Genomic DNA, 27,651 nt, shown 5'->3' on the forward strand with positions numbered 1-27,651 from the left:
GGCTGTCCTCCCCAAGGTCCCTTCTAACGTCAGTTCTGTCGTCACTTACCTACCTTCACCTCGCCTCGTTTACTTATCACCTCCTATACTGTCACTCTCGTCTACCTGTCCCACACTGGCCCCACTTGCCCAGACCGGAAAGGAAGCTTCGAATCGCTCCCAAGCCCGAACATTCCCCGGCGAGGGCTGCAGAGCCCATTTCCCGGCTCAGTGGAGGAGTTTGAAGAACGCTTCATCGCACTATTTTCACGGTTTCCCCCTTCCATTTTCACCCAATCCTACAAAACCACCACCACTTTTAGCCTCTCAGTGAGCACCAGAATCGCTTGTTGCTCCCAGTCTAGAGGAGAGATCTCCCACCGAAGGAAAGAAGGAAAGGTGCTCCCTTACTTGAGGACGTAGGTGTATGCTGATACTAGCGTCTGCGCATCAGAAATTAGATCGAGAGCCGAGCCCCAGGTGAACTGGCTGGATGGGTGATGCTAAGCCAATCAGAGATCTTGACGACAGAGCTCAACCAATCAGAACACGGGCGGCTTGGCGCACTCGGGGGAGGGCCTGGGCGGGTGAGGATCCGCCCCCTTGCAGCTTGGTGGCCAACGCCTTCGCTTAGGGCTTGCCAGAGCTGAGCCGTTTCACTGACTACAAGGACCAAGCATCTTAAGAGCTGCGGGGCGGTGCCCTCTCACCTTCGCTAATTTCCGTACAGGCCTTGGCCTTAACAGGTGTTGGTGCCTGCCGTGGACGCATTTCGACCCCGGCCGTATCTCTCTCTGGAGACTTTGTGCCTATGGTTGGGGACAGAGTGAGGTCGTTGCCTTGACGACGACAGCATGCGGCCCGCGGTTCTCCTCAGTGTAAGCTTGCGGCGGGTTGAGGCCAATCTGCCTACCTGCCTGCTTCACCTGGGACCCGTGACTGCGTCCGCAGAAGAAATAAAGACAGCTGTGGAATTGCTAGTTTGCTAGCCAGCATCTTTTAGACCTGCGAAGAAGATGCTCTTCACCTCAATTTTGTCTCCAAGTTGAAAACCTTTGGGACTTTCCACGCGGAAAGATTTAAAACAAACAGTAAGTACAATACTTTTTAAAGCTTCTATTATCTCATTCTTTCACCTATAATAGATTTGTGTCTTTAACACAATAAAACAGCGTTATTTTTATTATTTAAATTATTGGTAGAAGAACCCTATGCTTCCTTGGCATATGTCCAGAGCTACCGCATTGCCAATTGGTCAGATTTCCTTTTAGTTTGTATCACCCTTTACATTTACAAGTAGAAGGCATGAGAAGTTATGGTTTATGAGTAACCGTTTCACGAAACAAGAAGCTTTTTCAGCCTTGATACTTTTAAGGTATTTGTGGGCAGTGCCACTTGAAAAAGCAAGTGTGTTCAGTGTACCGTGACCCAATGTTCAGCTGGTTGGAGAATACATGTGGATTAGTTAACTTGCAGAATGTTAGCTTGTGACATGCTTAAGGTAATTTTAATTTTGTTCACTTTGCATTTCCAAATATTGAGGACCCCAATTACAAATTTTTTTTTTTAATGGTTCAAGTTATAGATTCCAGCTATTTTTGTCCTTGGTATAATAAGCCTAAAGTCTAGCCCTTAATAAAATATGCTGTCTTAGTGGAAGGAAAAAAAATTAAGGAAAGGAGAGAGAGAATTACACTGATGTTTTTTCAAACACTGACATTTTACTTAAAAAATAGTTAATAGAAGTTAAATGGAAGTTAAAATGTCAAATGTATGGCAAGTTAGTGTCAGGGACAGTTTATGGGAGAACCTCCTATCAGAACTGGTAGTAAAATAATGACATAATTGGGTTGGTGTTGACTGGGATTTATTTTTTCTCCTTTTGAAGATCAATCTTCTAATTTTCCATGTTTATCAACATATATATATATATTTCATTTAATCTCTATTAACTATTTTCAAATAAAATGTCAGTGTTTGGAAAAAATTATCAGTGTAATTTTCTCTTTCTTCTTTCCTTAATTTTTTTCCTACCAGTAAGACAGCATATGTTACTAAGGACTAGACTTTAGGCTTATCATACCAAGGACAAAAATAGCTGGTGTGTATATATATATATATGTCCTAAATTGTCAAATGTAAACTGATGAAAATGTATACATTGGGTTTTCACAGTTTGCTAGAACAAAGAGAATATTTGTCTTAGTCATTAGTGTACCAATAGGGAAGAAAGGAAAACATCACACTTCACAGTCTGGGTGGGTAAATTAATTTTAGATTGCCGTAAGTACACAACTAATGTTATAGGTAAGAATTTGTTTCTTTCCGAGTTTTATGAATGAGTGTTTCTATATTGTCAGGTTAAAAAATTTCAATTATGAATCATCATTTGAATATATATTTTGTTGTTGTTTAGTAGCTAAGTCGTGTCTGACTCTTTTGTGACCCCATGCTCTGTAGCCCACCAGGTTCTTCTGTCCATGGGATTTTCTTTTTCAGGCAAGAATCTGGAGTGGGTTGCCATTTCCTTCTCCAGGAGATCTTCCCAACCCAGGGATTGAACTTGTGTCTCCTGCACTGGCAGGTGATTATTTCTCAGCCACCAGGGAAGCCGGAATATAGTACCAAAGACTTTTTTTCCTCCCAAAACTTTTAGAATCACATTGGAATTAAAAGCGATATTTTTTATTTTCTGCTTCTGGAATTTAATTTCAAAAACAGATGTAAAAATAAATTTAACTTTGAGGTTGTAGTTTATTAGTTTTTATATTTCTTGACAATCAAAACTTATGAATTAAAACATAACTGTATCTGGACTTAAAAGTTTCTTTCTATTCCAAAATATCAAGTGGAATGGTTGCTAGTCCTTCACCCATCATTGGTAAAGTAAGACAGATTTTGTTAGGGTTGCCTTTTTTCAGAAAATGTCATATAATGTGATGTAAAATAATTCTAAACACAAAATTCAAATAATCATACTTCTAGTGATTAATCATTAAAAGGATTTTTGAAATACAGTATTTGGAACATTAACATTTAATTTTTAAAAATCTGCTTACATACTGTGTGACTGTTATTTAGTATGTTCAATGTAAGAATTTAATTACTATGGTAAGAAAAGTTAAAAAAAAATAGTTTATCAGAAGTTGTTAGTGTTAACTTGGTAATATTTCCCCCGACTGAGTAGAAAGACTATAAAGACCCTCAATTTTGATCTTTTAAACCTGATGTAAAAAAATAAGTTTTATCTTCACTAAAACCAGACTCACTTCGTTTTCACACTTGAGTGAAAAGAAATTGTATTTTTCTTTTCTTTTTTTTTTTTTACAAGCTGGAATTGTATTTTTCTAAGGTAGACTGTAATTGTTTTGTATAATAGTTCAAGCATTGCTTTATCTGCATTAAAAATATATTGAGATTTCATTAACGTGACATTCAGTTATTTAAATTTGAAGTTAATGGCTTCAGTTCCACTTGCCTTGTCTATTATGAAATGTATGTGAATATTTTGAAAACATAGCTTAGATGGGAATAAATACAGAGGACAGCTATTAATGCAGTGTCTGCTCTAATATGGAAAACAGGTGGGGAAGAATTAATTTGGGAGGGTAGGAAAATTAATGTGTTCAACATAATTAATGCCATATTTCGGTTCCCACAGAGAGAAAAATTCCTGGTGGTTTTGAATTAAAATGGAAAAATATGAGAACCTAGGATTGGTTGGAGAAGGGAGCTATGGAATGGTGATGAAGTGTAGGAATAAAGATAGTGGAAGAATTGTGGCCATCAAGAAGTTCTTAGAAAGTGACGATGATAAAATGGTTAAAAAAATTGCCATGCGAGAAATCAAGTTACTAAAGGTGAGTAAACACATATATTGAATTGAAAAAAAAAAAGAGTTGTTTCTTGGTCAACAGTTTTAGAAAGTGCTTTTTAAATATTTGTTTTATTTCCATAAGTAAGTTTAAAGTATAGATTTTTGTTTTCTCTTTTGGTAATAAACAGAAGGAATACATCTGAGTATTCATTTATCCATAACATAATTTTTTATTATTTATTTATTTGGATGCTCCAGGTCTTAGTTACTGCAAGCAGGCAGGATCTTTAGTTGTGGCATGTGGGATCTAGTTCCCTGACCAGGGATTGAACCCAGGTCTCCAACACATTGGGAGCCCAGAGTCTTAGTCACTGGACCACCAGAGAAGTCCCAGAACATAATTTTAAAAGTATTTGTTGCCCCTCTTTCTATCTGCCTATCTATTTACCAACAGCTGTGTTGGGTGATTAGGAGGACTCACCGCACTCAGCAAATAGTTGTACTCTTGGCTATGACTTGTTAAAGTAAAAAGATATACAGTAAAATCAGCAAAGGGAAAAGGCACATGGGGTGAATTTCAGAGGAGATCTGTCACTTTTCTCCCAGTGGCTTAACACAGGATGCGCTAATTTCCTCCAGCAATGAGTTAATGACACTATGTGTGATTGTCTAGTGAGGAAATTCATTAGCGACTCAGTGCCCAGAGTTTTTTTTATGGGGCTTGTCATAGAGGTACTCCCGGCTTTGCTTGCACCAAAATTCCAGACTCTTAGTAGAACTGCAGGTATTCAGCATACACCATATTGTTTGCACCATGAGTCGCTTTATCAGTTCTAGAAATGAAGGAACACTTCTGAAATCCAAGTACCTAGGTACAAGCCAAGGGCTCACTTTACGAGCCAACTTTCTAAGGATAAAAATCTCAGACCTGCTATGTTAACTCCCTCTTCCACCCCACCCACATCAATCTAACTGGAAGTTTATCCATTTTATCTTTAGAAAGAACCAGTGTTTGGCTTTGTTGGTCTTTCTTGTTGTGTATTTCTTTTCTATTTCATTAATTTTTGTTCTTTAGTATTTTATACTTTCTACTTATTTTGGGTGGGTTATTTTATAGTTCTTTTCTCCAATCTTTTGAGTTATATGCTTAACTTCTTTTATTTCTAGGTTTTTTTTTTTTTCTCATATATGCATTTAAGGCTGTTATTTTCCTTCTAAGAATAGCTTGTATGTGTCCTAGAAACTTTGATTAGCAGTGCAAAATGTTTTCTCATTTTCCTTCATTTCCAAACATGTGGAAAATTTCTAGGGTTTTCTCCCTTGGTTATTTAGTTTTAACACAATTGCCCTTTGATCTGAGTATGTACTATGTAAGATTCTTATTCCTTTAATAAATACCTAATATTTGTCTTTTCCGTTATTTATCAATTATTCCTACATTTCTGAGCTTCCATCTTGGATCATTTTTCTTGTGCTTAAATCACGTCCTTTTATTTTCTTTGAAGCAGATCTGCTAGTAAGGAATGTTGTCCGTTTGTGTTTGTCTTTCAAAAAAAGTCTTCGCTTTCTGTTTAAGAGAGTGTTTTCACAGGATATAGAACTCTATGTTGGCAGTTAGTTACATTTGATATGTTCAAGATAACATTACACTGTTCTGCTGGCTTTCATTTGCGTTGCTTCTATGAAAGGTCAGACATTCCTTTGTGGGTGCATTGAAGCTTTCTCTTTGACTTTGGCTTTCAACACTTTTACAATAATATGCCTAAGTGTGGGTTTCTTTATATTTATCTTGCTTGGATTTTATGGCCCTTGCATCTATAAAATAATGTCATTTGTCACTTCTAGAAGATGCTCAGCTATTATTGTTTCATGTATTGCTACGGTCCCATTCTTTCTCTTCTCCATATAAGATTTCAGTTTCATATATGAGACCTTCCTCATATGTGTCTTATATTCTTTTGTGTTTTTCATCCTTTTGTTTTCCCTTGCTTCATTCTATAGATTTTATTCTGACCTATCCTCCAGTTCAGTAGTTCTTTTTCAAAATTTTATTTGTTTCTGACTGTATTGGGTCTTCATTGCTGTGTGGGCTTTTCTCTAGTGAGGCATGGGCTCTAGGGCACTCAGTACTTATGGCATATGGACTCAAAGAGTTGCAGCTCCCAGGCTCTAGGGCACAGGCTCAGCAGTTGTGGTACACAGGCTTAGATGCTGCGAGGCATGTGGGATCTTCCTCGATCAGGGATCGAACTCCCGTCTCCTGCATTGGTAGGCGAATCCTTTACCAATGAGCCACCAGGGAAGCCCCAGTTCAGTAGTTCTGTTTCAGCTATATCTAATCTATGTTAAGCTCACCCACTGATTTCTTAAAGACATATTTTAATGTTCTAATTTTTTATTCGATTTTTTTCCCTATAATTTCCATTTTGCTGCCAGACCCTCTATTTTGCTTTCTATTTAAATCACAGGCTTTTCTAAAGTCTGTGTCCAGTAAATAGATCTCCCACATGTTTATTTCCATTGTCTGTTTTTTCTCTTGGTTTTTGATTGAGTCTTATCTCTTGATATGCCAGTATTAATTTCTAAAAGTTCTATAGAGTTTTTGGATGATGTTATCTTACCCTCTGAGAGAAGTTATGTTTGCTTAAATGAGGCTCTTGAGGGTACCCTTAAGGGTGCTTGGTGGCACTAACATTCAGAAATTTTCTAGAACTTTTCTGTTCTAGAATTTTTCTTTGGGTTCAAATCTATTGTATCACTTTTTATGGTTTCAGGTTCCCTCAGTTTTTTGACATTGACTTTTTATGCATAGTCACTTATATCTGATAATTCCAATATCTGAACTCATATTGCATCTGTTTTGATTAACTTTATCCTCTGATTTTTTTTTTTTTTTACTTATAGTAACATTTCTTTGCACGCCCTGGTTATCTTTATTTTTTCCTCTGGACATTACATTTGAAACATTATTTTTTTTTAGGAATAATTTGAGGCTAGAGTGAAGACGTTTTCTTCCCAAGATTTTTTTTCTTCTATGTTCATGGGCTACTGTGCCAGATATCAACTTTCAGCTTTGAATCACTCCTTTTTGCTCTGCTTTGTGAAACTGGAGGGGGCCTCTGCAAACAGTTCTCCTTTTGCCAGCTTGTATGATTTTAGGCATTGTCAGTAGAGGCTTCCCTTCCTGGTGGGTCCTTTTTTTTGGCATGAAGGGAGCAGATCATATGGTGGACTTGATAGCTTGTATCAGCATCATTCCTGGAACACCTCTGGTGCACCTGCACTTTCTCCACTTGGCTGGCTGACGTCCTGTGGCAAATGTCTTCACCACTGGCAGTCTGTACATTTCTATGGCAGCCATGCCTTCTCTAATGAAGTCTGAATCTCAGCTTTGGTCCGTTAGTAAGAAAAGCAGAGCAATAGAGGAAGAGAGAGGGGGATGGGGGATAATATGAAACAGATAGCCTGTGTTTTAATTTAATTCAGAAGTGTATTGTTCAATCTCCACCTATTTTGAGATTTTCCAGTTATCTCTGTGTTATTGATTTATAGTTTAATTCCATTTGATCTGACAGAAGGCATTGCATGATTTCTTTGTTTCAATTTGTTAGTGTGTTCTGTGGCCCACAGACTGGTATATCTTGGTGCATATTCCACATGAGGTTGAGAAAAAAGTTACTGCTTCTGTTGTTGGATGAAGTAGTCTATGGATGGCAGTTCTACCCAGTTGTTGGATTGTGTTCTTGAGTTCAATTCAAGCCTTACTGATTACCTGCCTGCTTGGATCTATTTCTGAAAATGTTGACATTTCCAACTATGATAGTAGATTCATGTATTTCTCCCTGCACTTCTCAATTTTTGCATCATATAGTTTGATTCTTTCTTGTTAGGTGCATTTTGTTGTTGTTGCTCAGACACTAAGTTGTGTCCAATGCTTTGTAGATATGTACTGTAGCATGCCAGGATCCTCTGTCCTCCACTGTCTCCCAGAGTTTGCTCAAATTCACATCCATTGAGTTGATGATGCTATCTAACCATCTCATCCTCTGCTGCCCTCTTCTCCTTTGCCTTCCATCTTTCCCAGCATCAGGGTCTTTTCCAAGAAAATTAGTTCTTCACATCAGGTAGCCAAAGTATTGGAGTTTCAGCTTCAGCTTTAGTCCTTACAATGAATATTCAGGGTTGATTTCCTTTAGGATTGACTGGTTTGATCTCCTGCTATCCAAAGGACTCTCAAGAGTCTTCACCACCTCAGTTCAAAAGCATCAATTCCTTGGCACTCAGACTTCTTTATGGTCTAACTCTCACATCCATATGTGACTATTGGAAAAACCATAGCTTTGACTAGATGGACCTTTGTTGGAAAAACGATGTCTCTGCTTTTTAATGTGCTGTCTAGGTTTGTCATAGCTTTTCTTCCAAAGAGTAAGTGTCCTTGAGTTTCATGGCTGTGGTCATCATCTGCAGTGATTTTAGAGCCCAGGAAAATAAAATCTGTCACTGTTTCCACTTTTTCCCCTTCTATTTGCCATGAAGTGATGGGACTGGATGCCATGATCTTAGTTTTTTGAATGTTGAATTTCAACCAGCTTTTTCAGTCTCTTCTTTCACTGTCCTCAACAGGCTTTTTAGTTTGTCGTCACTTTCTGCCTTTAGAGTGCTGTCATCTGCATATCTGAGGTTATTGATATTTTTCCCAGAAATCTTGATTCCAGCTTGTGATTCATTCAGCCTGGCATTTTACGTGATGTCTCTGCATATAAGTTAAATAAGTAGGGTGACAGATATTCTGTGTCTGGTTTTAACTGTTGCTTCTTGACCCTAAATGATGATGCTGTCAAAGTCCTGAACTCATTATGTAAGCAAAATTGGAACACTCAGCAGTGGCCACAGAACTGGAAAAGTTCAGTTTTCATTCTAATCCCAAAGAAGGGCAATGCCAAAGAATGTACAAACTACTGTACAATTTTGCTTATTTCACATGCTAGCAAGGTTGTGTTCAAAATCCTTCAAGCTAGACTTTAGCAGTACATGACCTGAGAACTTACAGTTTACAAGATGGTTTCAAAGAGGCAGAGGAACCAGAGATCATATTGCCAGCATTTGTTGGATCATGGAGAAAGCAAGGGAATTCCAGAAAAACATCTACTTCTGTTTCATTGACTATGCTAAAGCATTTGACTCTGTGGATTACAACGAACAGTGACAAATTCTTACAGAGATGGTAGTACCAGACCACCTTACCTGTCTCCGGAGAAACCTGTAAGTGGGTCAAGAAGCAACAGTTAGAACCAAACACAGAACAACTGACTGTTTCAAAATTGGGAAAGGAGCACACAAGGCTATCTATTGTCACCCTGCCTGTTTAACTTATATGCAGAGTATATCCTGTGAAATGCCAGGCTGAAATAAAGATTGCTGGGAGAAATATCAACAACCTCAGATATGCAAGGAATACCATTCTAATGGCAGAAAGTGAAGAGGAACTAAAAAGCCTGTTGAGGGTGGAAGAGGAGATTGAAAAAGCTGTTTTGAAACACAGCATTAAAAAAAATAAGATCATGGCATCTGGTCCCATCACTTCATGGCAAATAGAAGGGGGAAAAGTGGAAACAGTGACAGATTTTGTTTTCCTGAGCTCCAAAATCACTATGGACGGTGACTACAGCCATGAAATTCAAGGACGTTGATTCTTGGAAGGAAAGTATGAAAATGATAATTGCTCAGTCGTGTATGACTTTTTGCTACTCCATGGACTGTCACCCACCAGGCTCCTCTGTCCATGGAATACTCCAGGCAACAATACTAGAGTGGGTTGCCATTCCTTTCTCCAGGGGATCTTCGCCACCCAGGGATCGAACCTGGGTCTCCTGTGTTTACAGGAAGACTCTTTACCATCTGAGACAAACCTAGACAGCATATTAAAAAGCAGAGACATCATTTTTCTAACAAATGTCAGTATAGTCAAAGGACCACAGCCTTGTCTAACTCAATGAAACTAAGCCATGTTGTCTAGGGCCACCCAAGACAGACAGGTCATGGTGGAGAGTTCTGACAAAACGTGGTCCACTAGAGAAGGGAATGGCAAACCACTTCAGTATTCTTGGCTTGAGAACCCCATGAACAGTATGAAAAGGCAAAAAGATAGGACACTGAAAGATGAACTCCCCAGGTCAGTAGGTGCCCAATATGCTACTGGAGATCAGTGGAGAAATAACTCCAGAAAGAATGAAGAGACAGAGGCAAAGCAAAAACAACACCCAGTTGTGGATATGACTGGTGATGGAAGTAAAGTTCGATGCTGTAAAGAGCAATATTGCATAGGAACCTGGAATGTTAGGTCCATGAATCAAGGCAAATTGGAAGTGGTCAAACAGGAGATGGCAAGATTGAACATTGACATTTTAGAAATCAGCAAACTAAAATGGACTGGAATGGGTGAATTTAACTCAGATGACCACTATATCTACTATTATGGGCAAGAATCCCTTAGAAGAAATGGAGTAGCCGTCATAGTCAACAAAACAGTCCAAAATGCAGTACTTGGATGCAGTCTCAAAAATGACAGAATGATCTCTGTTCATTTCCAAGGCAAACCATTCAATATCACAGTAATCCAAGTCTATGCCCCACCCAGTAATGCTGAAGAAGCTGAATTTGAATGGTTTTGTGACGACCTACAAGACTTTCTAGAACTAACACCCCCAAAAGATGTCCTTTTCATTATAGGGGACTGGAATGCAAAAGTAGGAAGTCAGGAAACACCTGGAGTAACAGGCAAATTTGGCCTTGGAGTACAGAATGAAGCAGGGCAAAGGCTAATAGAGTTTGGCCAAGAGAATGCACTGGTCATAACAAACACCTTCTTCCAACAACACAAGAGAAGACTTTACACATGGACATCACCAGATGGTCAATACCGAAATCAGATCGATTATATTCTTTGCAGCCAAAGATGGAGAAGCTCTATACAGTCAGCAAAGACAAGACTGGGAGCCAACTGTGGTTCAGATTATAAACTTCTTATTGCCAAATTCAGACTTAAATTGAAGAAAGTAGGGAAGACCACTAGAACATTCAAGTATGACCTAAATCAAATCTCTTACGATTATACAGTAGAAGTGACAAATAGATTCAAGGAATTAGATCTGATAGACAGAGTGCCTAAAGAACTATGCATGGAGGTTCGTGACATTGTACAGGAGGCAGTGATCAAGACCATCCCCAAAAAAAAGAAATGCAAAAAGGCAAAATGGCAGTCTGAGGAGGCCTTCCAAATAGCTGTGAAAAGAAGAGAAACAAAAGGCAAAGGAGAAAAGGAAAGATATACCCATTTGAATGAAGAGTTCAAAAGAATAGCAAGGAGAGATAAGAAAGCCTTTGTCAGCGATCAATGCAAAGAAATAGAGGAAAACAATAGAATGGGAAAGACTAGAGATCTCTTCAAGAAAACTTAAAGATACCAAGAGAACATTTCATGCAAAGATGGGCACAATAAAGGACAGAAATGGTATGGATCTAACAGAAGCAGAAGATATTAAGAAGAGGTGGCAAGAATACACAAAAGAACTATACAGAAAAGATCTTCACGACCCAGATAATCACGATGATGTGATCACTGACCTAGAGCCAGACATCCTGGAATGTGAAGTCAAGTGGGCCTTAGGAAGCATCACTACAAACAAAGCTAGTGGAGATGATGGAATTCCAGTGGAGCTATTTCAAATCCTAAAAGATGATGCTGTGAAAGTGCTACACTCAAAATGCCAGCAAATTTGGAAAACTCAGCAGTGGCCACAGGACTAGAAGAGGTCAGTTTTCATTCCAATCCCAAAGAAAGGCAATGCCAAAGAATGGTCAAACTACCACACAATTGCACTCATCTCACATGCTAGTAAAGTAATGCTCAAAATTCTCGAAGCCAGGCTTCAACAGTATTTAAACTGTGAACTTCCAGGTGTTCAAGCTGGAATTAGAAAAGGCAAAGAAACCAGAGATCAAATTGCCAACATCTGCTGGATCATTGAAAAAGCAAGAGAGTTCCAGAAAAACATCTACTTCTGCTTTATTGATTATGCCAAAGCTTTTGACTGTGTGGACCACAACAAACTGTGGAAATTCTGAAAGAGATGGGACTACCAGACCACCTGACCTGCCTCCTGAGAAATCTGTATGTAGGTCAAGAAGCAACAGTTAGAACTGGATATGGAACAACCGACTGGTTCCAAATCAGGAAAAGAGTACATCAAGGCTGTATATTGTCACCCTGCTTATTTAACTTCTATGCAGAGTACATCATGAGAAATACCAGGCTGGATGAAGCACAAGCTGGAATCAAGATTGCTGGGAGAAATATCAGTAACCTCAGATATGCAGATGACACCACCCTGTGGCAGAAAGTGAAGAAGAACTAAAGAGCCTCTTGAAAGAGGAGAGTGAAAAAGTTGGCTTAAAATTCAACATTCAGAAAACTAAGATTATGGCATCTGGTCCCATCACTTCATGGCAAATAGATGGGGAAACAATGGAACCAGTGAGAGACTTTATTTTCTTGGGCTCCAAAATCACTACAGATGGTGACTGCAGCCATGAAATTAAAAGACGCTTGCTCGTTGGAAGAAAAGTTATGACCAATTTAGCATATTAAAAAGCAGAGACATTACTTTGCCTACAAGGCCCATCTAGTCAAAGCTATGGTTTTTCCAGTGGTCATGTATGGATGTGAGAGTTGGACTGTGAAGAAAGCTGAGTGCTGAAAAATTGATGCTTTTGAATTGTGGTGTTGGAGAAGACTCTTGAGAGTCCTTTGGACTGCAGGGAGATCCACCCAGTCCATCCTAAAAGAAATCAGTCCTGAATATTCATTGGAAGGACTGATGCTGAAGCTGAAGAAAGACCATAATGCTGGGAAAGATTGAAGGTGGGAGGAGAAGGGGATGACAGAGGGTGAGATTGTTGGATGGCATCACTGACTCAATGGACGTGAGTGTGAGTAAACTCTGGGAGTGGTGATGGACAGGGAGGCCTGGCGTGCTGCAGTCCATGGGGTCACAAAGAGTCAGACACGACTGAGTGACTGATCTGAACTGATGTTTTTTCCATTAGTAATGCATGAATGTGAGAGCTGGATCATACAGAATGCTGAGTGCTGATGAATTTATGCTTTCTAACTGTGGTCCTGGAGAAGACTCTTGAGAGTCCCTTTTGCCGGGGTCCAGCCCCGGCTGATCCAGGGTATTCGAAGGAGAGACGGCTAGGCGACCTATTCAAATGTTAATTAGAGATAATAAAGAGTAATAGAATGAGGATAGCTCAGTAGGAAAATTCAGTGGAGAAAAGAAGCTGAGTGGCTTGGTTTACGCGGAAAATCAATATAACCCGTGACACCAGGTTAGCTCTGACCATGGAGGCCGCAGGCGCCCTCTCGAATAGCGGAAGGTGCCCCACCTTAGACACCTTCTCGAGTGGGTCTTAGAAGCCCAGGCAAATAAATGGTCGCAGAGGATATCCACGCTCCAGATGGACACTCAGCTGGAAGTTAAAGGGAAGAATGACATGGGGAGACCAAGCGTTGGTGAGCAAGGCCCATAGCTTTATTTTCAACAGGGGCTTTTATACCCTAAGTTACACATAGAGGATAATAGGGGATGCAAAATCAGCAGTCTTTGATGCTTATCAAAAACCAGGGTTTCTTTCCTGCAGATTTATCGTATACAAATGGTTTAGGTGATTTACATCATCTTCTGGCCAGAGGCCTATTAACATTTTATGACTCTTGACAAGGACTTATCAACAAAGACTTATTTTCTCTAAGAGTAATTATTTTAAGGTTTGGCGCTATCTTCCGAAGATAAGATTACGTTCCTATAGGGTGGATGTGTAATGGGTTTACAAAGGAAAGAATTTACTACCTTAAGGGTCTAAAGTTACTAACACCAGGCCACTACTTATTTTTTCTACATACCAAGTATATTAATTAATGCACATTCAAGGATACAATTCAGGGGATGTGAAAACTTGGCAACAAACATTGGCTCATCAATGAAATCTTTTACTAGTTTTATTCTGACAGTTTCTAATTCTCTGAGAGGCTCTAAGCTATTTGAATATCTTAAGCTTCCCGTGCCTCTGGAGGCTGGGAGACTGTAAACAATCGTATGCATAGCTGTAGGTGTCCGGGTAAACTTGTCAGGCGAGTTAGAGAGCCATCTGAGGGGTTTGGATTTAAACACTCCTAATTGCCCAGGAACTTTATTAATTGGAGCTGTAAGTTAACTCTTTGACAGAGAGAGCGAGATGGTGGTGGGGGACAGCCCCCAGTAAAGTCAGAGGTGAGAGCACAAAGCAATAAAGTAGGCAGACTCTGGTTTTTGGGGGGTAGATGCTCGAGAATATCCGGGGGCACTCCCGAGGCTCGATCCCGCCTTTGCGTATGCCGAGTCCCCTTCCTCATGACCTTTGTCACGAGTGGAATGTCTCTCGCCGGCTCCCAGCACCCTTTGACTACAAGGATATCAAACCAATCAATTATAAAGGAAATCAACCCTAAATATTCATTGGAAGGACTCATGCTAAAGCTGAAGCTCCAATACTTTGGCCACACGATGAGAACTGACTCATTGGAGAAGACCCTGATGGTGGGAAAGACTGAGGGCAGGAGGAGTAGGGGGCAACAGAGGTTGAGATGGTTGAATGGCATCACTGGCTCAATGGACATTAGTTTGAGCAAAATCTGGGAAATAGTTGAGGACAGAGGAGCCTGATGTGCTACAGTCTGTGGGATTGCAAAGAGTCGGATACAACTCAGTGACTAAACAACAACAAATAGTTGATTTAAAATGTTCTGTTAGTTTCTGGTGTACAGCAAAGTGAATCAGTTATACATATACATACAATCATTTAAAAAATATTATTTTCCCATATTACATTACAGAGTATCTCAAATAGATTCTGAATTTGTTCCTTTTTGATTGTTTCTTATCTTGCAACAAAGTGAGACCCTTCTGGACCAGCTCTCTGAAGGAGGTTCATTTTCAGGAGTAGCTGTGGTCTTGTTCCAGGCTAGCAGGAATCCACCCTGGTTCACAGTGACATTCCTAACAACAGTCCCCCTAGTGTGGGATTTATTTACATTCTCCTTAATTTCTCTGAAACTTGTAATTGCAGGTTTGTTCATAATGAATTGTTTTGCCTTCCATTTGGTTTCACTGACAGACTGCTTCCAGCAGATGAGTTTCTATGGGACTGTTCACCCCTCCCCTCTTGTTTCCTGGTGCCATTCAGTTCTTAGGACGCTTTCACTGACAGTCTGTGAACCCTGTTCTCATTATATCAAAGAAGGGTATTTTTTTGGTTTTGTTTTTCTTTTCAGGGTATGTCATCAGCTTTGGAAAACTCTGCTCTGCCTGCTTTGTAACCACAGATAATCTTATGGTATCTCCCTAGACTCCTGTTTGACCTTGATGGTGCCACCTCATTTTTTGGGGGTTGGGGTCCTAGATCGTTCTTAATTTCATCAAAGATGAAGCTACCCTTCTTTTTCTCATTGGCTTTATTGTGTTCTCTGAGAGGAGAATGGAGCAGTAAGGTCTTAACATTGTAAAAGCCAGGTTATAGTTTCACAATTTATACTGTTTATGCATTTTATTTAGATGTTTTTCTTGTGCTGAGATCTATTTTAGACTGTGACTATTACTAATAATTTGGTCCTCTAAAAAATTATTTTTCACTTTTTTTTTTAATAGCAACTAAGGCATGAAAATCTGGTGAATTTGTTGGAAGTGTGTAAGAAAAAAAAGCGATGGTACCTAGTCTTTGAATTTGTTGACCATACGGTTCTTGATGACCTGGAGCTCTCTCCAAATGGACTAGACTACCAACTAGTTCAAAAGTATTTGTTTCAGGTTATCAGTGGGATTGGATTTTGTCACAGTCACAATGTAAGTATTCAGTTTAAATAATAATTTATAAAGTTGAAAAGTTGGGAGAATATACAGTGAACACCCATATACCTATCGCTGGATTCTATACTTGCTAACATTTTGTTATATTTGTTTTATGAAATATTGATTCATCTTTTCTTCCATTTGTCTACTTATTAATCTGCCTGATTTATTTATGCATTATTTGAAAGTAAGTTACGGACATCAGTTTACTTCAATTCTATATACTTGAGCTATGCATGTTATTAACTAGCCTTTACTGTGGATATCTAGGATAGCCTATGCAAAATGCTCAGCAGTGCCAGTTTCTGGTCCTCCGAGAGTTTACAATAAATATATTTTCAAAATTTTCAAAATAAAATTTACTTGTATTAGAGAATTAGACCTAATAATTTGTTTTGCCTAGGTCTAGAATTTCTACTATTGTTTCCCAGTGTCCTCTTTTCTCTTTCGATAGTCTCTCTTTTATAACCAACTCACCTTTTTTACATTTATAATTTTTACAAATGTAAAAATTTATATTTTTTGCCTCTTTACATTTATAATTGCTTGATGTATGCCTCCACTTGGGTGCTCAGAAATCCACCTAAAAACACATATTGCTGAAACTAAACTGCTAATTATTCTTAACCAAAATTAACCTTCTCTAGACTTTTCTATTTTTGTTAATGGACCCACCATTCTTTTAGATTCCCAAGTTTAAGGAAAGTGTCTGAGATTACTTCCTAAATTCTGTTGATTTAGAATATTTCCACACTCCACCTCTTCCTTTCCATTCCTTTGAGCACCAGAGTAGCATAGGCCTTTTGTTTTTGCTGTTCAGTTGCTAAGTCACGTCCAAGTCTTTGAAACCCCACAGACTGCAGCATGCCAGGCTTCCCTGTCCTTCACTATCTCTTGGAATTTGCTCAGACTCATGTCCATTGAGTTGGTGATGTCATCCAACCATGTCATCCTCTGTTGTCCCCTTCTCCTCACACCCTCAATCTATCACCTTCTATTTGTCCCACTGCCCTTCTCCCCACTTCTAGTTGCCCTCTTTGATTTATCTTGTTCATGGCCTTCTTTAAATGTTCAATATCTTCTTTAAATACCATATGGGTCATGTCATGGGTTCCCATGGGTACCCATCACCTAGACATGAGCTCAGACTTCCCAGGCTGGCAGTTGAGGCATAAGCTAGTAAGTAACCTCTACTCCAGGAAAAACATTTCCCTAGTAGCTACTGGTCTACTCCCATTCTCACTCTTTTGCTCTTTTTGTCCCCTTCATTTGGATTGCCCTTTCATTTCTACATTTATCTAGGTCACACTACTGTTAAAGACCTGTCTTAGAGCCCACCTTTTTCCTCAAAAATTTTCCCTGACCACCGCAGTCTTCAGTGATAGCTTTACTCTCTTAGTCTTGAGAGCCCTCATTATCAGAGCAATTGATTGAAAATTCATTGAAGGCAAAGAAGAAGGGGCTGGCAGAGGATGAGCTAGTTAGATAGCATCACCAATTCAATGGACATGAATTTGAGCAAACTCCAGGAGATAGTGGAGGACAGAGGAACCTGGAATGCCACAGTCTTTGGGGTCACAAACACTTGGACATGCCTTAGTGACTGAAAACAGCAACATATATTTCATCCAATATCATTAATCGTTTAAATAAAATTTAATTGTTTAAATAAAATTTCAAGCATAAATGTTCTTTTTTCCCCAGCTAGGTCTCAGATTCTGTAAACGCAGGAACAACTTTATCTGCTTTTATCTGTCTTCATTATAGGGACAAAACCAGTGCCCTGCACATAACAAGTGCTAAAAAAAAGTTAACTTGCTTAACTTGATGCGCCAATCAATATATGTCATACTCTGCTTTTTATCTCATAGATTATACACAGAGATATTAAGCCAGAGAACATATTAGTCTCCCAGTCTGGCGTTGTCAAGCTATGTGATTTTGGATTTGCACGGACACTGGCAGCTCCTGGGGAGGTGTATACTGATTACGTGGCAACGCGATGGTATAGAGCTCCAGAGCTGTTGGTTGGTGATGTCAAGTATGGCAAGTAAGATGTTGTCAGCAAGATGGGGGTGCAGAGGGCAGACTTGACTCTCTTTTTTTAATAAAGTGGAATATGTTTTCAATATAATGACAATCCCTCTAATTGGGCTTCCTTGGTAGCTCAGCAGTAAAGAATCTGCCTGTCAATATAGGAGCCACGAGTTCAATACCTTGGTTTGGGAAGATCCTCTGGAGAAGGAAACGGCACCCCACTCCAATACTCTTGCCTGGGAAATCCCATGGACAGAGGAACCTGGTGGCTACAGTCCTTGGGGTTTCAAAGAGTGAGACACGACTTAGTGACTCAACACTCGCCCTTTGCAATGGCCCGCACCCTTGTCTGTGGAGTGTGTTTCTCTCTAAATAAATCCCACTTCTTACGTTAAGAAAAAAAAAAAATCCCTCTAATACTGAAAGGAAGTTTTCAGTTTGGAAAACATTAGAAAGTGATATGTAATCATTTTTGTGTTTCCCTTTTAAACATTCTTGTGAAATGGGTTGGTATGAGTATGATTATTTTAGAGGTAGAGAAATCAAGGTGAGTAAATGGTCTGTTTTTAACAGTAAGTTAGAAATAGATATATTTATCACTTGTAAAGAGAGGTAACATTGATTAGGTAAGTCTGACACTTGCATTGAGGCTGAGTAGAGTGGGCAAGGGTGGGTATAGAAATGGAATTAAGTGAACCATTTTAAAAATACAAATCATCTTCATAAATGAATTCTTCAAAGAAGAAGGTATTGCAGGTTTTACCAGTTTCAATAGAAATTGTTCTAAAATATTTTCTATAATTTCTCTGTTTTTAGAGCATATATCATTTAATATTTTCTTGATTACTCTGAGCTCTCATTTTACTGCCATGCTGTAATTTCTGTACCAGCTATGGCCTTAAACAGTTTCAAGGTAGTTGTTCCTATGGTAATGATGCCAGAATAGTCTAAGTTCTTGTGACCACTCTTTAAGAGAGTTTTTCTGTTTTCTCCATATTAGCTTTCTGTTCTCCTTGTTGTTTGTGTCCCCAGTAACCATCTTGTTCTGGTATGCTGTTTTCAGTGTCTAGTTGGATAGACTGATGAACGTTGTTCAAATTATGTGTAAACAAAAATGAGTAGCCTCTGAAAACAAACCCAGAAGGCTTATTTCCAGAGTAAAGTATACTTAACAAGCATTTTGACTCTTTGGAAGCCTTGTGTCACATGCTTGAAGTTTCCTGAAATCTGATTTATGTAATATTGGAAGTTAATACTTTAAGTTTATAAAAGAAAAAAATTGGGGGGAGCATAATTTAAGGCTTACTATTACTTTTCTTGATACCAAGAATACAAAAATAGTAATACACAAACGATAGAGGATGAGATGGTTAGATGGCATCACCAACTCAATGAACATGAGTTTGAGTAAACTCTGGGAGATAGTGAAGAACAGGAAAGCCTGATGCACTGCAGTCCATGAGGTGGCAAAGAGTTAGACATGACTTAGTGATTGAACAACAACAGCAACAATATGCAGAACAGATTCAGTCATAGTAAACATTTTAGGTGTTGGCGATGGACAGGGAAGCCTGGAGTGCTGCAGTCTATGGGACCGCAAAGAGTCCAACATGACTGAGCGACTGAACTGAACTGAAACATATCAGGATCCCGGATTTTACATCACATTGCTTTTCTTTCAGGGCTGTTGATGTGTGGGCCATCGGCTGTCTGGTAACTGAAATGCTCATGGGGGAGCCCCTCTTTCCTGGAGATTCTGATATTGATCAGTTATATCATATTATGGTGTGTTTAGGTAAGATTATGCATCTGTATTTTAAATTTCAGTAATTTTTTCCTATGTGTTTTTTTTGTGTATAGAATTGCAAGTTGTTGGTACACTAAAGATGATGTGTGTGTTTTGAATGAATATAGGGAGCAAATAGGAAAACATCTCTCCCTCTCTCTCTCTCTATATATATATATCAGTTCAGTTCAGTTCAGTCACTCAGTCGTGTCCGACTCTTTGCGACCCCATGCATAGCAACATGCCAGGCCTCCCTGTCCATCACCAACTCCCGGAGTTCACTCAGACTCATGTCCATTGAGTCAGTGATGCCATCCAGCCATCTCATCCTCTGTCGTCCCCTTCTCCTCCTGCCCCCAATCCCTCCCAGCATCAGAGTCTTTTCCAGTGAGTCAACTCTCTGCATGAGGTGGCCAAAGTACTGGAGTTTCAGCTTTAGCATCATTCCTTCCAAAGAAATCCCAGGGCTGATCTCCTTCAGAATGGACTGATTGGATCTCCTTGCAGTTCAAGGGACTCTCAAGAGTCTTCTCCAACACCACAGTTCAAAAGCATCAATTCTTCGGCGCTCAGCCTTCTTCACAGTCCAACTCTCACATTCATACATGACCACAGGAAAAACCACAGCCTTAGCTAGACAGACCTTTGTTAGCAAAGTAATGTCTCTGCTTTTGAATATGCTATCTAGGTTGGTCATAACTTTCCTGCCAAGGAGTAAGCGTCTTTTAATTTCATGGCTGCAGTCACCATCTGTAGTGATTTTGGAGCCCCAAAAAATAAAGTCTGACACTGTTTCCACTGTTTCCCCATCTATTTCCCATGAAGTGGTGGAACCAGATGCCATGATCTTCGTTTTCTGAATGTTGAGCTTTAAGCCAACTTTTTCACTCTCCACTTTCACTTTCATCAGGAGGCTTTTTAGTTCCTCTTCACTTTCTGCCATAAGGGTGGTGTCCTCTGCATATCTGAGGTTATTGATATTTCTCCTGGCAATCTTGATTCCAGCTTGTGCTTCTTCCAGTCCAGTGTTTCTCATGATGTACTCTGCATATAAGTTAAATAAGCAGGGTGGCAATATACAGCCTTGACGTACTCCTTTTCCTATTTGGAACCAGTCTGTTCAGCGATCAATGCAAAGAAATAGAGGAAAACAACAGAATGGGCAAGACTAGGGATCTCTTCAAGAAAATCAGAGATACCAAAGGAAAATTTCATGCAAAAATGAGCTCTATAAAGGACAGAAATGGTATGGACCTAACAGAAGCAGAAGATATCAAGAAGAGGTGGCAAGAATACACAGAAGAACTATACGGAAAAGATCTTCACGACCCAGATAATCACGATGGTGTGATCACTGACCTAGAGCCAGACATCCTGGAATGTGAAGTCAAGTGAGCCTTAGAAAGCATCACTACGAACAAAGCTAGTGGAGGTGATGGAATTCCAGTTGAGCTCTTTCAAATCCTGAAAGATGATGCTGTGAAAGTGCTGCACTCAATATGCCAGCAAATTTGGAAAACTCAGCAGTGGCCACAGGACTGGAAAAGGTCAGTTTTCATTCCAGTCCCAAAGAAAGGCAATGCCAAAGAATGCTCAAACTACCGCACAATTGCACTCATCTCACACGCTAGTAAAGTAATGCTCAAAATTCTCCAGGCCAGGCTTCAACAATATGTGAACCGTGAACTTCCTGATGTTCAAGCTGGTTTTAGAAAAGGCAGAGGAACCAGAGATCAAATTGCCAACATCCGCTGGATCATCGAAAAAGCAAGAGAGTTCCAGAAAAACATCTATTTCTGCTTTATTGACTATGCCAAAGCCTTTGACTGTGTGGATCACAAGAAACTGTGGAAAATTCTGAAAGAGATGGGAATACCAGACCACCTGATCTGCCTCTTTAGAAATCTGTATGTAGGTCAGGAAGCAACAGTTAGAACTGGACGTGGAACAACAGACTGGTTCCAAATAGGAAAAGGAGTTCGTCAAGGCTGTATATTGTCACCCTGTTTATTTAACTTATATGCAGAGTACATCATGAGAAACGCTGGACTGGAAGAAACACAATCTGGAATCAAGATTGCCAGGAGAAATATCAATAACCTCAGATATGCAGAGGACACCACCCTTATGGCAGAAAGTGAAGAGGAACTAAAAAGCCTCCTGATGAAAGTGAAAGTGGAGAGTGAAAAAGTTGGCTTAAAGCTCAACATTCAGAAAACGAAGATCATGGCATCTGGTTCCACCACTTCATGGGAAATATATGGGGAAACAGTGGAAACAGTGTCAGACTTTATTTTTTGGGGCTCCAAAATCACTACAGATGGTGACTGCAGCCATGAAATTAAAAGACGCTTACTCCTTGGCAGGAAAGTTATGACCAACCTAGATAGCATATTCAAAAGCAGAGACATTACTTTGCTAACAAAGGTCTGTCTAGCTAAGGCTGTGGTTTTTCCTGTGGTCATGTATGAATGTGAGAGTTGGACTGTGAAGAAGGCTGAGCGCCGAAGAATTGATGCTTTTGAACTGTGGTGTTGGAGAAGACTCTTGAGAGTCCCTTGGACTGCAAGGAGATCCAACCAGTCCATTCTGAAGGACATCAGCCTTGGGATTTCTTTGGGAGGACTGATGCTGAAGCTGAAACTCCAGTACTTTGGCCACCTCATGCGAAGAGTTGACTCATTGGAAAAGACTGATGCTGGGAGGGATTGGGGGCAGGAGGAGAAGGGGACGACAGAGGATGAGATGGCTGGATGGCATCACTGACTTGATAGACGTGAGTCTGAGTGAACTCCGGGAGTTGGTGATGGACAGGGAGGCCTGGCGTGCTGCAATTCACGGGTTCGCAAAGAGTCAGACACGACTGAGCGACTGATCTGATATGATCTGTTGTTCCATGTCCAGTTCTAACTGTTGCTTCCTGACCTACATACAGATTTCTCAAGAGGCAGGTCAGGTGGTCTGGTATTCCCATCTCTTTCAGAATTTTCCACAGTTTATTGTGATCCACACAGTCAAAGGCTTTGGCATAGTCAATAAAGCAGAAATAGATATTTTTCTGGAACTCTCTTGCTTTTTCCATGATCCAGTGGATGTTGGCAGTTTGATCTCTGGTTCCTCTGCCTTTCTAAAACCAGCTTGAACATCAGGAAGTTCACGGTTCATGTATTGCTGAAGCCTGGCCTGGAGAATTTTGAGCATTACTTTACTAGCGTGTGAGATGAGTGCAATTGTGCAGTAGTTTGAACATTCCTTGGCATTGCCTTTCTTTGGGACTGGAATGAAAACTGACCTTTTCCAGTCCTGTGGCCACTGCTGAGTTTTCCAAATTTGCTGGCATACTGAGTACTGCACTTTCACAGCATCATCTTTCAGGATTTGAAAGAGCTCAACTGGAATTCCATCACCTCCACTAGCTTTGTTCGTAGTGATGCTTTCTAAGGCCCACTTGACTTCACATTCTAGGATGTCTGGCTCTAGGTCAGTGATCACATCATCGTGATTATCTGGGTCATGAAGATCTTTTTTGTATAGTTCTTCTGTATATTCTTGCCACCTCTTCTTAATATCTTCTGCTTCTGTTAGGTCCATACCATTTCTGTCATATATATATATATATATATATATATATTCATTCATTCATCCTCTGCCTGGCTTTTGTCTATCTGACATATGATCCTAATAGTGCTTTTACCTGTCCTCCTGCCCAGCTCCCCTCTAAAGAAAAGAGCAGACATTGGACATTTTTCTGCACTTTTGCATTCAGTAAGTCATACGTAGAGAGAATACAAAGGAACATATTATCTTTGGGTCAGCAAGCATTTGGTATAATATGACTATTACCTCATTCTCATCTTTACATTGAGTGGCATAGGGACTTCCAAGGTAATTTAATCTTGCTTCTGTTAGGACTTTTGCTATTTGGACAGAATTTCAAAGCGACATTATCAAAGTCTTCTCATATTTGTAGAAATGTTAGCTTTCTGTTGGGTGAAGGATTTTGGAAAATGGAAATGAGGGGAAATATCTTGAGGATTAAGTGTTTAGGTTAGAAATTCCATAAACAACACAGTGGTTTCTTACAGCAGAATTTTCATATGTGTATTTTATAACCAGTCAGTCAGTCAGTTCAGTCACTCAGTCGTGTCCAACTCTTTGTCACCCCATGGACTGCAGCAGGCCGACTTTCCTATCCATTGCCAACTCCCAGAGCTTACTCAAACTCATGTCCATTGAGTCAGTCATACCATCCAACCATTTCATCCTCTGTCATCCCCTTCTCCTCCCACCTTCAATCTTTCCCAACATCAGGGTCTTTTCTAGTGAATCAGTTCTTCTCATCAGGTGGCCAAAGTATTGGAGTTTCAGGTTCAGTATCAGTCCTTCCAGTGAATATTCAGGACTGATTTCCTTTAAGATAGGTTGATTGGATCTCCTTGCAGTCCAAGGGACTCTCAAGAGTCTTCTCCAACACTACAGTTCAAAATTGTCAATTCTTCAGTGCTCAGCTTTCTTTATAGTTTGACTCTCATATCCATACATGACTACTGGAAAAACCATAGCTTTGACTAGACGGACCTTTGTTGGCAAAGTAATGTCTCTGCTTTTTAATATGCTGTCTAGGTTGGTCATAGCTTTTCTTCCAAGGAGTAAGTGCCTTTTAATTTCATGACTGCAGTCGCCATTTGCAGGGATTTTGGAGCCCCCCAAAATAAAGTCTCTCATCTCTCACTGTTTCCCTGGTTTCCGCATCTGTTTGCCACGATGTGATGGGACCAGATGCCATGATCTTAGTTTTCTGAATGTTGAGTTTTAAGGCAACTTTTTCACTCTCCTCTTTCAAGAGGCTCTTTAGTTCTTCTTCAGTTTCTGCTGTAAAGGTGGTGTCTTCTGTGTATCTGAGGTTACTGATATTTCTCCCAGAAATCTTGATTCCAGCTTGTGCATCATCCTGCCTGGTATTTTGCATGATGTACTCTGTATAGAAGTTAAATAAGCAGGTGACAATAAATAGCCGTGACGTACTCCTTTCCTGATTTGGAACCAGTCTGTTGTTCCATGTCCAGTTCTAACTGTTGCTTCTCGACCTGCATACAGATTTCTCAGGAGGCAGGTCAGGTGGTCTGGTATTCCCGTCTCTTTCAGAATTTTCCATAGTTTGTTGTGATCCACACAGTCAAAGGCTTAGGCTTAGTTAATACTGCAGAAGTAGATGTGTTTCTGGAACTCTCTTGCCTTTTCAATGATCCAATAATTGTTGGCAATTTGATCTCTGGTTCCTCTGCCTTTTCTAAATCCAGCTTGAACATCTGGAAGTTCACGTACTGTTGAAGTCTGGCTTGGAGAATTTTGAGCATTACTTTGCTAGGGTGTGAGATGAGTGCAATTGTGGGTAGTTTGAGCATTCTTTGGCATTGACTTTCTTTGGGGTTGGAATGAAAACTGACCCCTTCCAGTCCTGTGGCCACTGCTGAGTTTTCCAAATTTGCTGGCATATTCACAGCATCATCTTTTAGGATTTGAAATAGCTCAACTGGAATTCCATCACCTCCACTAGCTTTGTTCATAATGATGCTTCCTAAGGCCCACTTGATTTTGCATTCCAGGACGTCTGGCTCTAGGTGATTGATCACACCATTGTGGTTATCTGGGTATTTTATATTAGGTTAGGTGTTAAAATTGAGAGTAAAGACAAAAGTGATTAAATCAGGCCAAAATCACTTGGGTAAAAATCACATTCTTAAAGAGTGGAACTAATTTATTTAGATTAGTTTCTGACCATACAACTATTAGTATTTTCAGTTTGGGTCAGCAGTTTTGTGCTTTGTTGTTGGAAATAAAGTATTTTTTATACAATTATAAGAAATTATACAGTGTTCTTTACCTGTCCTTTTCCTAAGCTCCACCCTCATGTCTTCAAGTTTCTACACAGTGGCATGGGAACTTTTCTGAATGAGTATGTTGAGATATGAATGTCAATTTCCTTTGAGTTGACTTTGTGTCAAAACCACCATAATGACTGCCAGGCACCACCACAATAAGAGCACTGCCTTTGGTTGCTTTTGCATGCTGAGAGAGTCCCCACTTTACATACTGAGTTCCTCTCATCTCTACTCTACACCACCTGTCCTATAATGCATAATGACAGAGATGTGTGCCATTCTCACTGCCAGGGAATCTAATTCCAAGACATCAGGAGCTGTTTTATAAAAATCCTGTGTTTGCTGGAGTCAGGTTGCCTGAAATCAAAGAAACTGTACCTCTGGAAAGACGCTATCCCAAACTCTCTGAAGTTGTGATTGATTTAGCAAAGGTAATCAATACTTTTTTTTTTTTTTTTACTCTTTCTGACAGAGAATTTACATTATGTGGATTTGATTTTCTCTTTTTTTTTCCTGGTCTACTTGATCTTTTTGGTCAACAGTTTCCTCTGACAACTTATATTTTTGTACATTAAGAAAGGAGAAAGGGGGCGGCAGAGGATGAGATGGTTAGACAGCATTACTGACTCAAAGGACAGGAATTTGAGCTAACATGGGGAGACAGTGGAGGACAGGGGAGCCTGGTGTGCTGCAGTCCGCGGGGTCACAAAGAATTGGATACAACTTAGCTGCTGAACAACAACAACAACATTAAGAAAGAGTTTGATTTGGTGGGAACAGAGATGGAGGAATGTCAGAGATAAAGTCCTGAAAATTTTGCTTGTTTTTTTAAAAAAATCATTTTGTATTATCTAGCATGTTTTAAGTGTGAAAACAGTCCCATAATGATGTGTTTTTAATGTTTAACATTTAAAATGCAGGCCTTGTATAAATGGAAAAAAGAAGAAAATAGGATAAGAAAATGAAAAGACAAGTAGAGAAGTATTAAAGTCTAGGGCTTCAATTTAAAGTATTAAAGTCTACAGATCATGATCCTGTAGTATATTGTGAAAAAGCGGTTTTGTTCAACCACTAGATTCACTGAAGCTAATTTTTAGATGACCATCCCCTTTGCCTTGTATTTAATTGAGGAAGATATTAGGGACATTCTCACTGGATCAAGTTGTTTCTAAAAGTGGACCTTTTGGAATTATTAGCTCAAAAAACCCTCATTAGTTAGGACTGTCCTGCTGCTGCTGCTGCTGCTAAGTCGCTTCAGTCGTGTCCGACTCTGTGCGACCCCATGGGCGGCAGCCCATCAGGCTCCTCTGTCCCTGGCATTCTCCAGGCAAGAACACTGGAGTGGGTTGCTATTTCCTTCCATGCATGAAAGTGGAAAGTGAAAGTGAAGTCGCTCAAGTCATGTCCGACTCTTAGCGGCGACCCCATGGACTGCAGCCTACCAGGCTCCTCCGCCCATGGGATTTTCCAGGCAAGAGTACTGGAGTGGGGTGCCATTGCCTTCTCCAAGGACTGTCCTAAAGTGTTGTTTTTTGGGGGGGTGTCCCACACCATGTGGCATGTGAGATATTGGATCTTGGTTCCCTGACCAGGGACCAAACCCAAACTCGTGCCCTCTGCTGTGAAAGCACGAAGTCTTAACCCATTGGACGACCAGGGAGGTCCCTGTCCTAAAGTGTCGATAAAATAAATATCTCTAAAAGAGCAGGGTCACATAACATTTAGCTAAGATATTTTTTGCTTTTTTACTTCTTTAAATAACTCATTTAAAAAAAGCTTAGTAAGCTTATGAATAGTTGTAACAAGTTCTTAGAAAAATACATTGTTATTTTTCTACCTAATGTAACAGATCCAAATATTCTTTATTTAGACTAGCTTTATGATCTGTCTATAAAGAAATTTAAAAGAAATAAAGGTAAAATGATTGTCCAGCTTATGTCCCTTATGGTAGAATCATATGACTTTTTGAACATTTTATTATAGGAAATCTTAAACATAGAAAAGGAAGTAGAAAAAATAGTGGTGTCATGAACCCCCATAAGTTGGTCATTAGCTACAATGGTTAAAAATCTTTGGGAAATATTTCATCTATCCTATCCACACACTTAGGAATCTTTTTTTCCTCATCAGTTTTTTACTGTGTGGCCTGTGGGATCTTATTTCCTTGACTAGGAGTTGAACCTGTGCCCCCTTAGTGGAACCACA

The 27,651-nt window shown here is 39.8% G+C and overlaps 1 protein-coding gene across 4 annotated transcripts in view; it reads left to right on the top strand.

Moving 5' to 3' along the window:
* Positions 1 to 626: 626 nt before the first annotated feature.
* The window catches only part of CDKL2 (cyclin dependent kinase like 2), a 47,531-nt gene continuing 20,506 nt past the window's right edge, over positions 627 to 27,651 (top strand). The window contains exons 1-6 of one of the 4 annotated variants that reach the window (XM_044945778.2): positions 627 to 1,070; positions 3,641 to 3,839; positions 15,541 to 15,735; positions 17,613 to 17,791; positions 19,461 to 19,573; positions 25,738 to 25,877. In XM_044945778.2, the coding sequence (XP_044801713.2) occupies positions 3,672 to 3,839; positions 15,541 to 15,735; positions 17,613 to 17,791; positions 19,461 to 19,573; positions 25,738 to 25,877 (795 nt within the window). In that variant the 5' untranslated portion in view covers positions 627 to 1,070; positions 3,641 to 3,671. The remainder of the gene's footprint in view (positions 1,071 to 3,640; positions 3,840 to 15,540; positions 15,736 to 17,612; positions 17,792 to 19,460; positions 19,574 to 25,737; positions 25,878 to 27,651) is intronic. The other 3 variants (XM_044945779.2, XM_044945780.2, XM_025289892.3) reach the window with 3 other exon arrangements.

This window comes from Bubalus bubalis, chromosome 7 (genome assembly GCF_019923935.1).
Source record: "Bubalus bubalis isolate 160015118507 breed Murrah chromosome 7, NDDB_SH_1, whole genome shotgun sequence".
Lineage (NCBI taxonomy): Eukaryota > Metazoa > Chordata > Mammalia > Artiodactyla > Bovidae > Bubalus > Bubalus bubalis.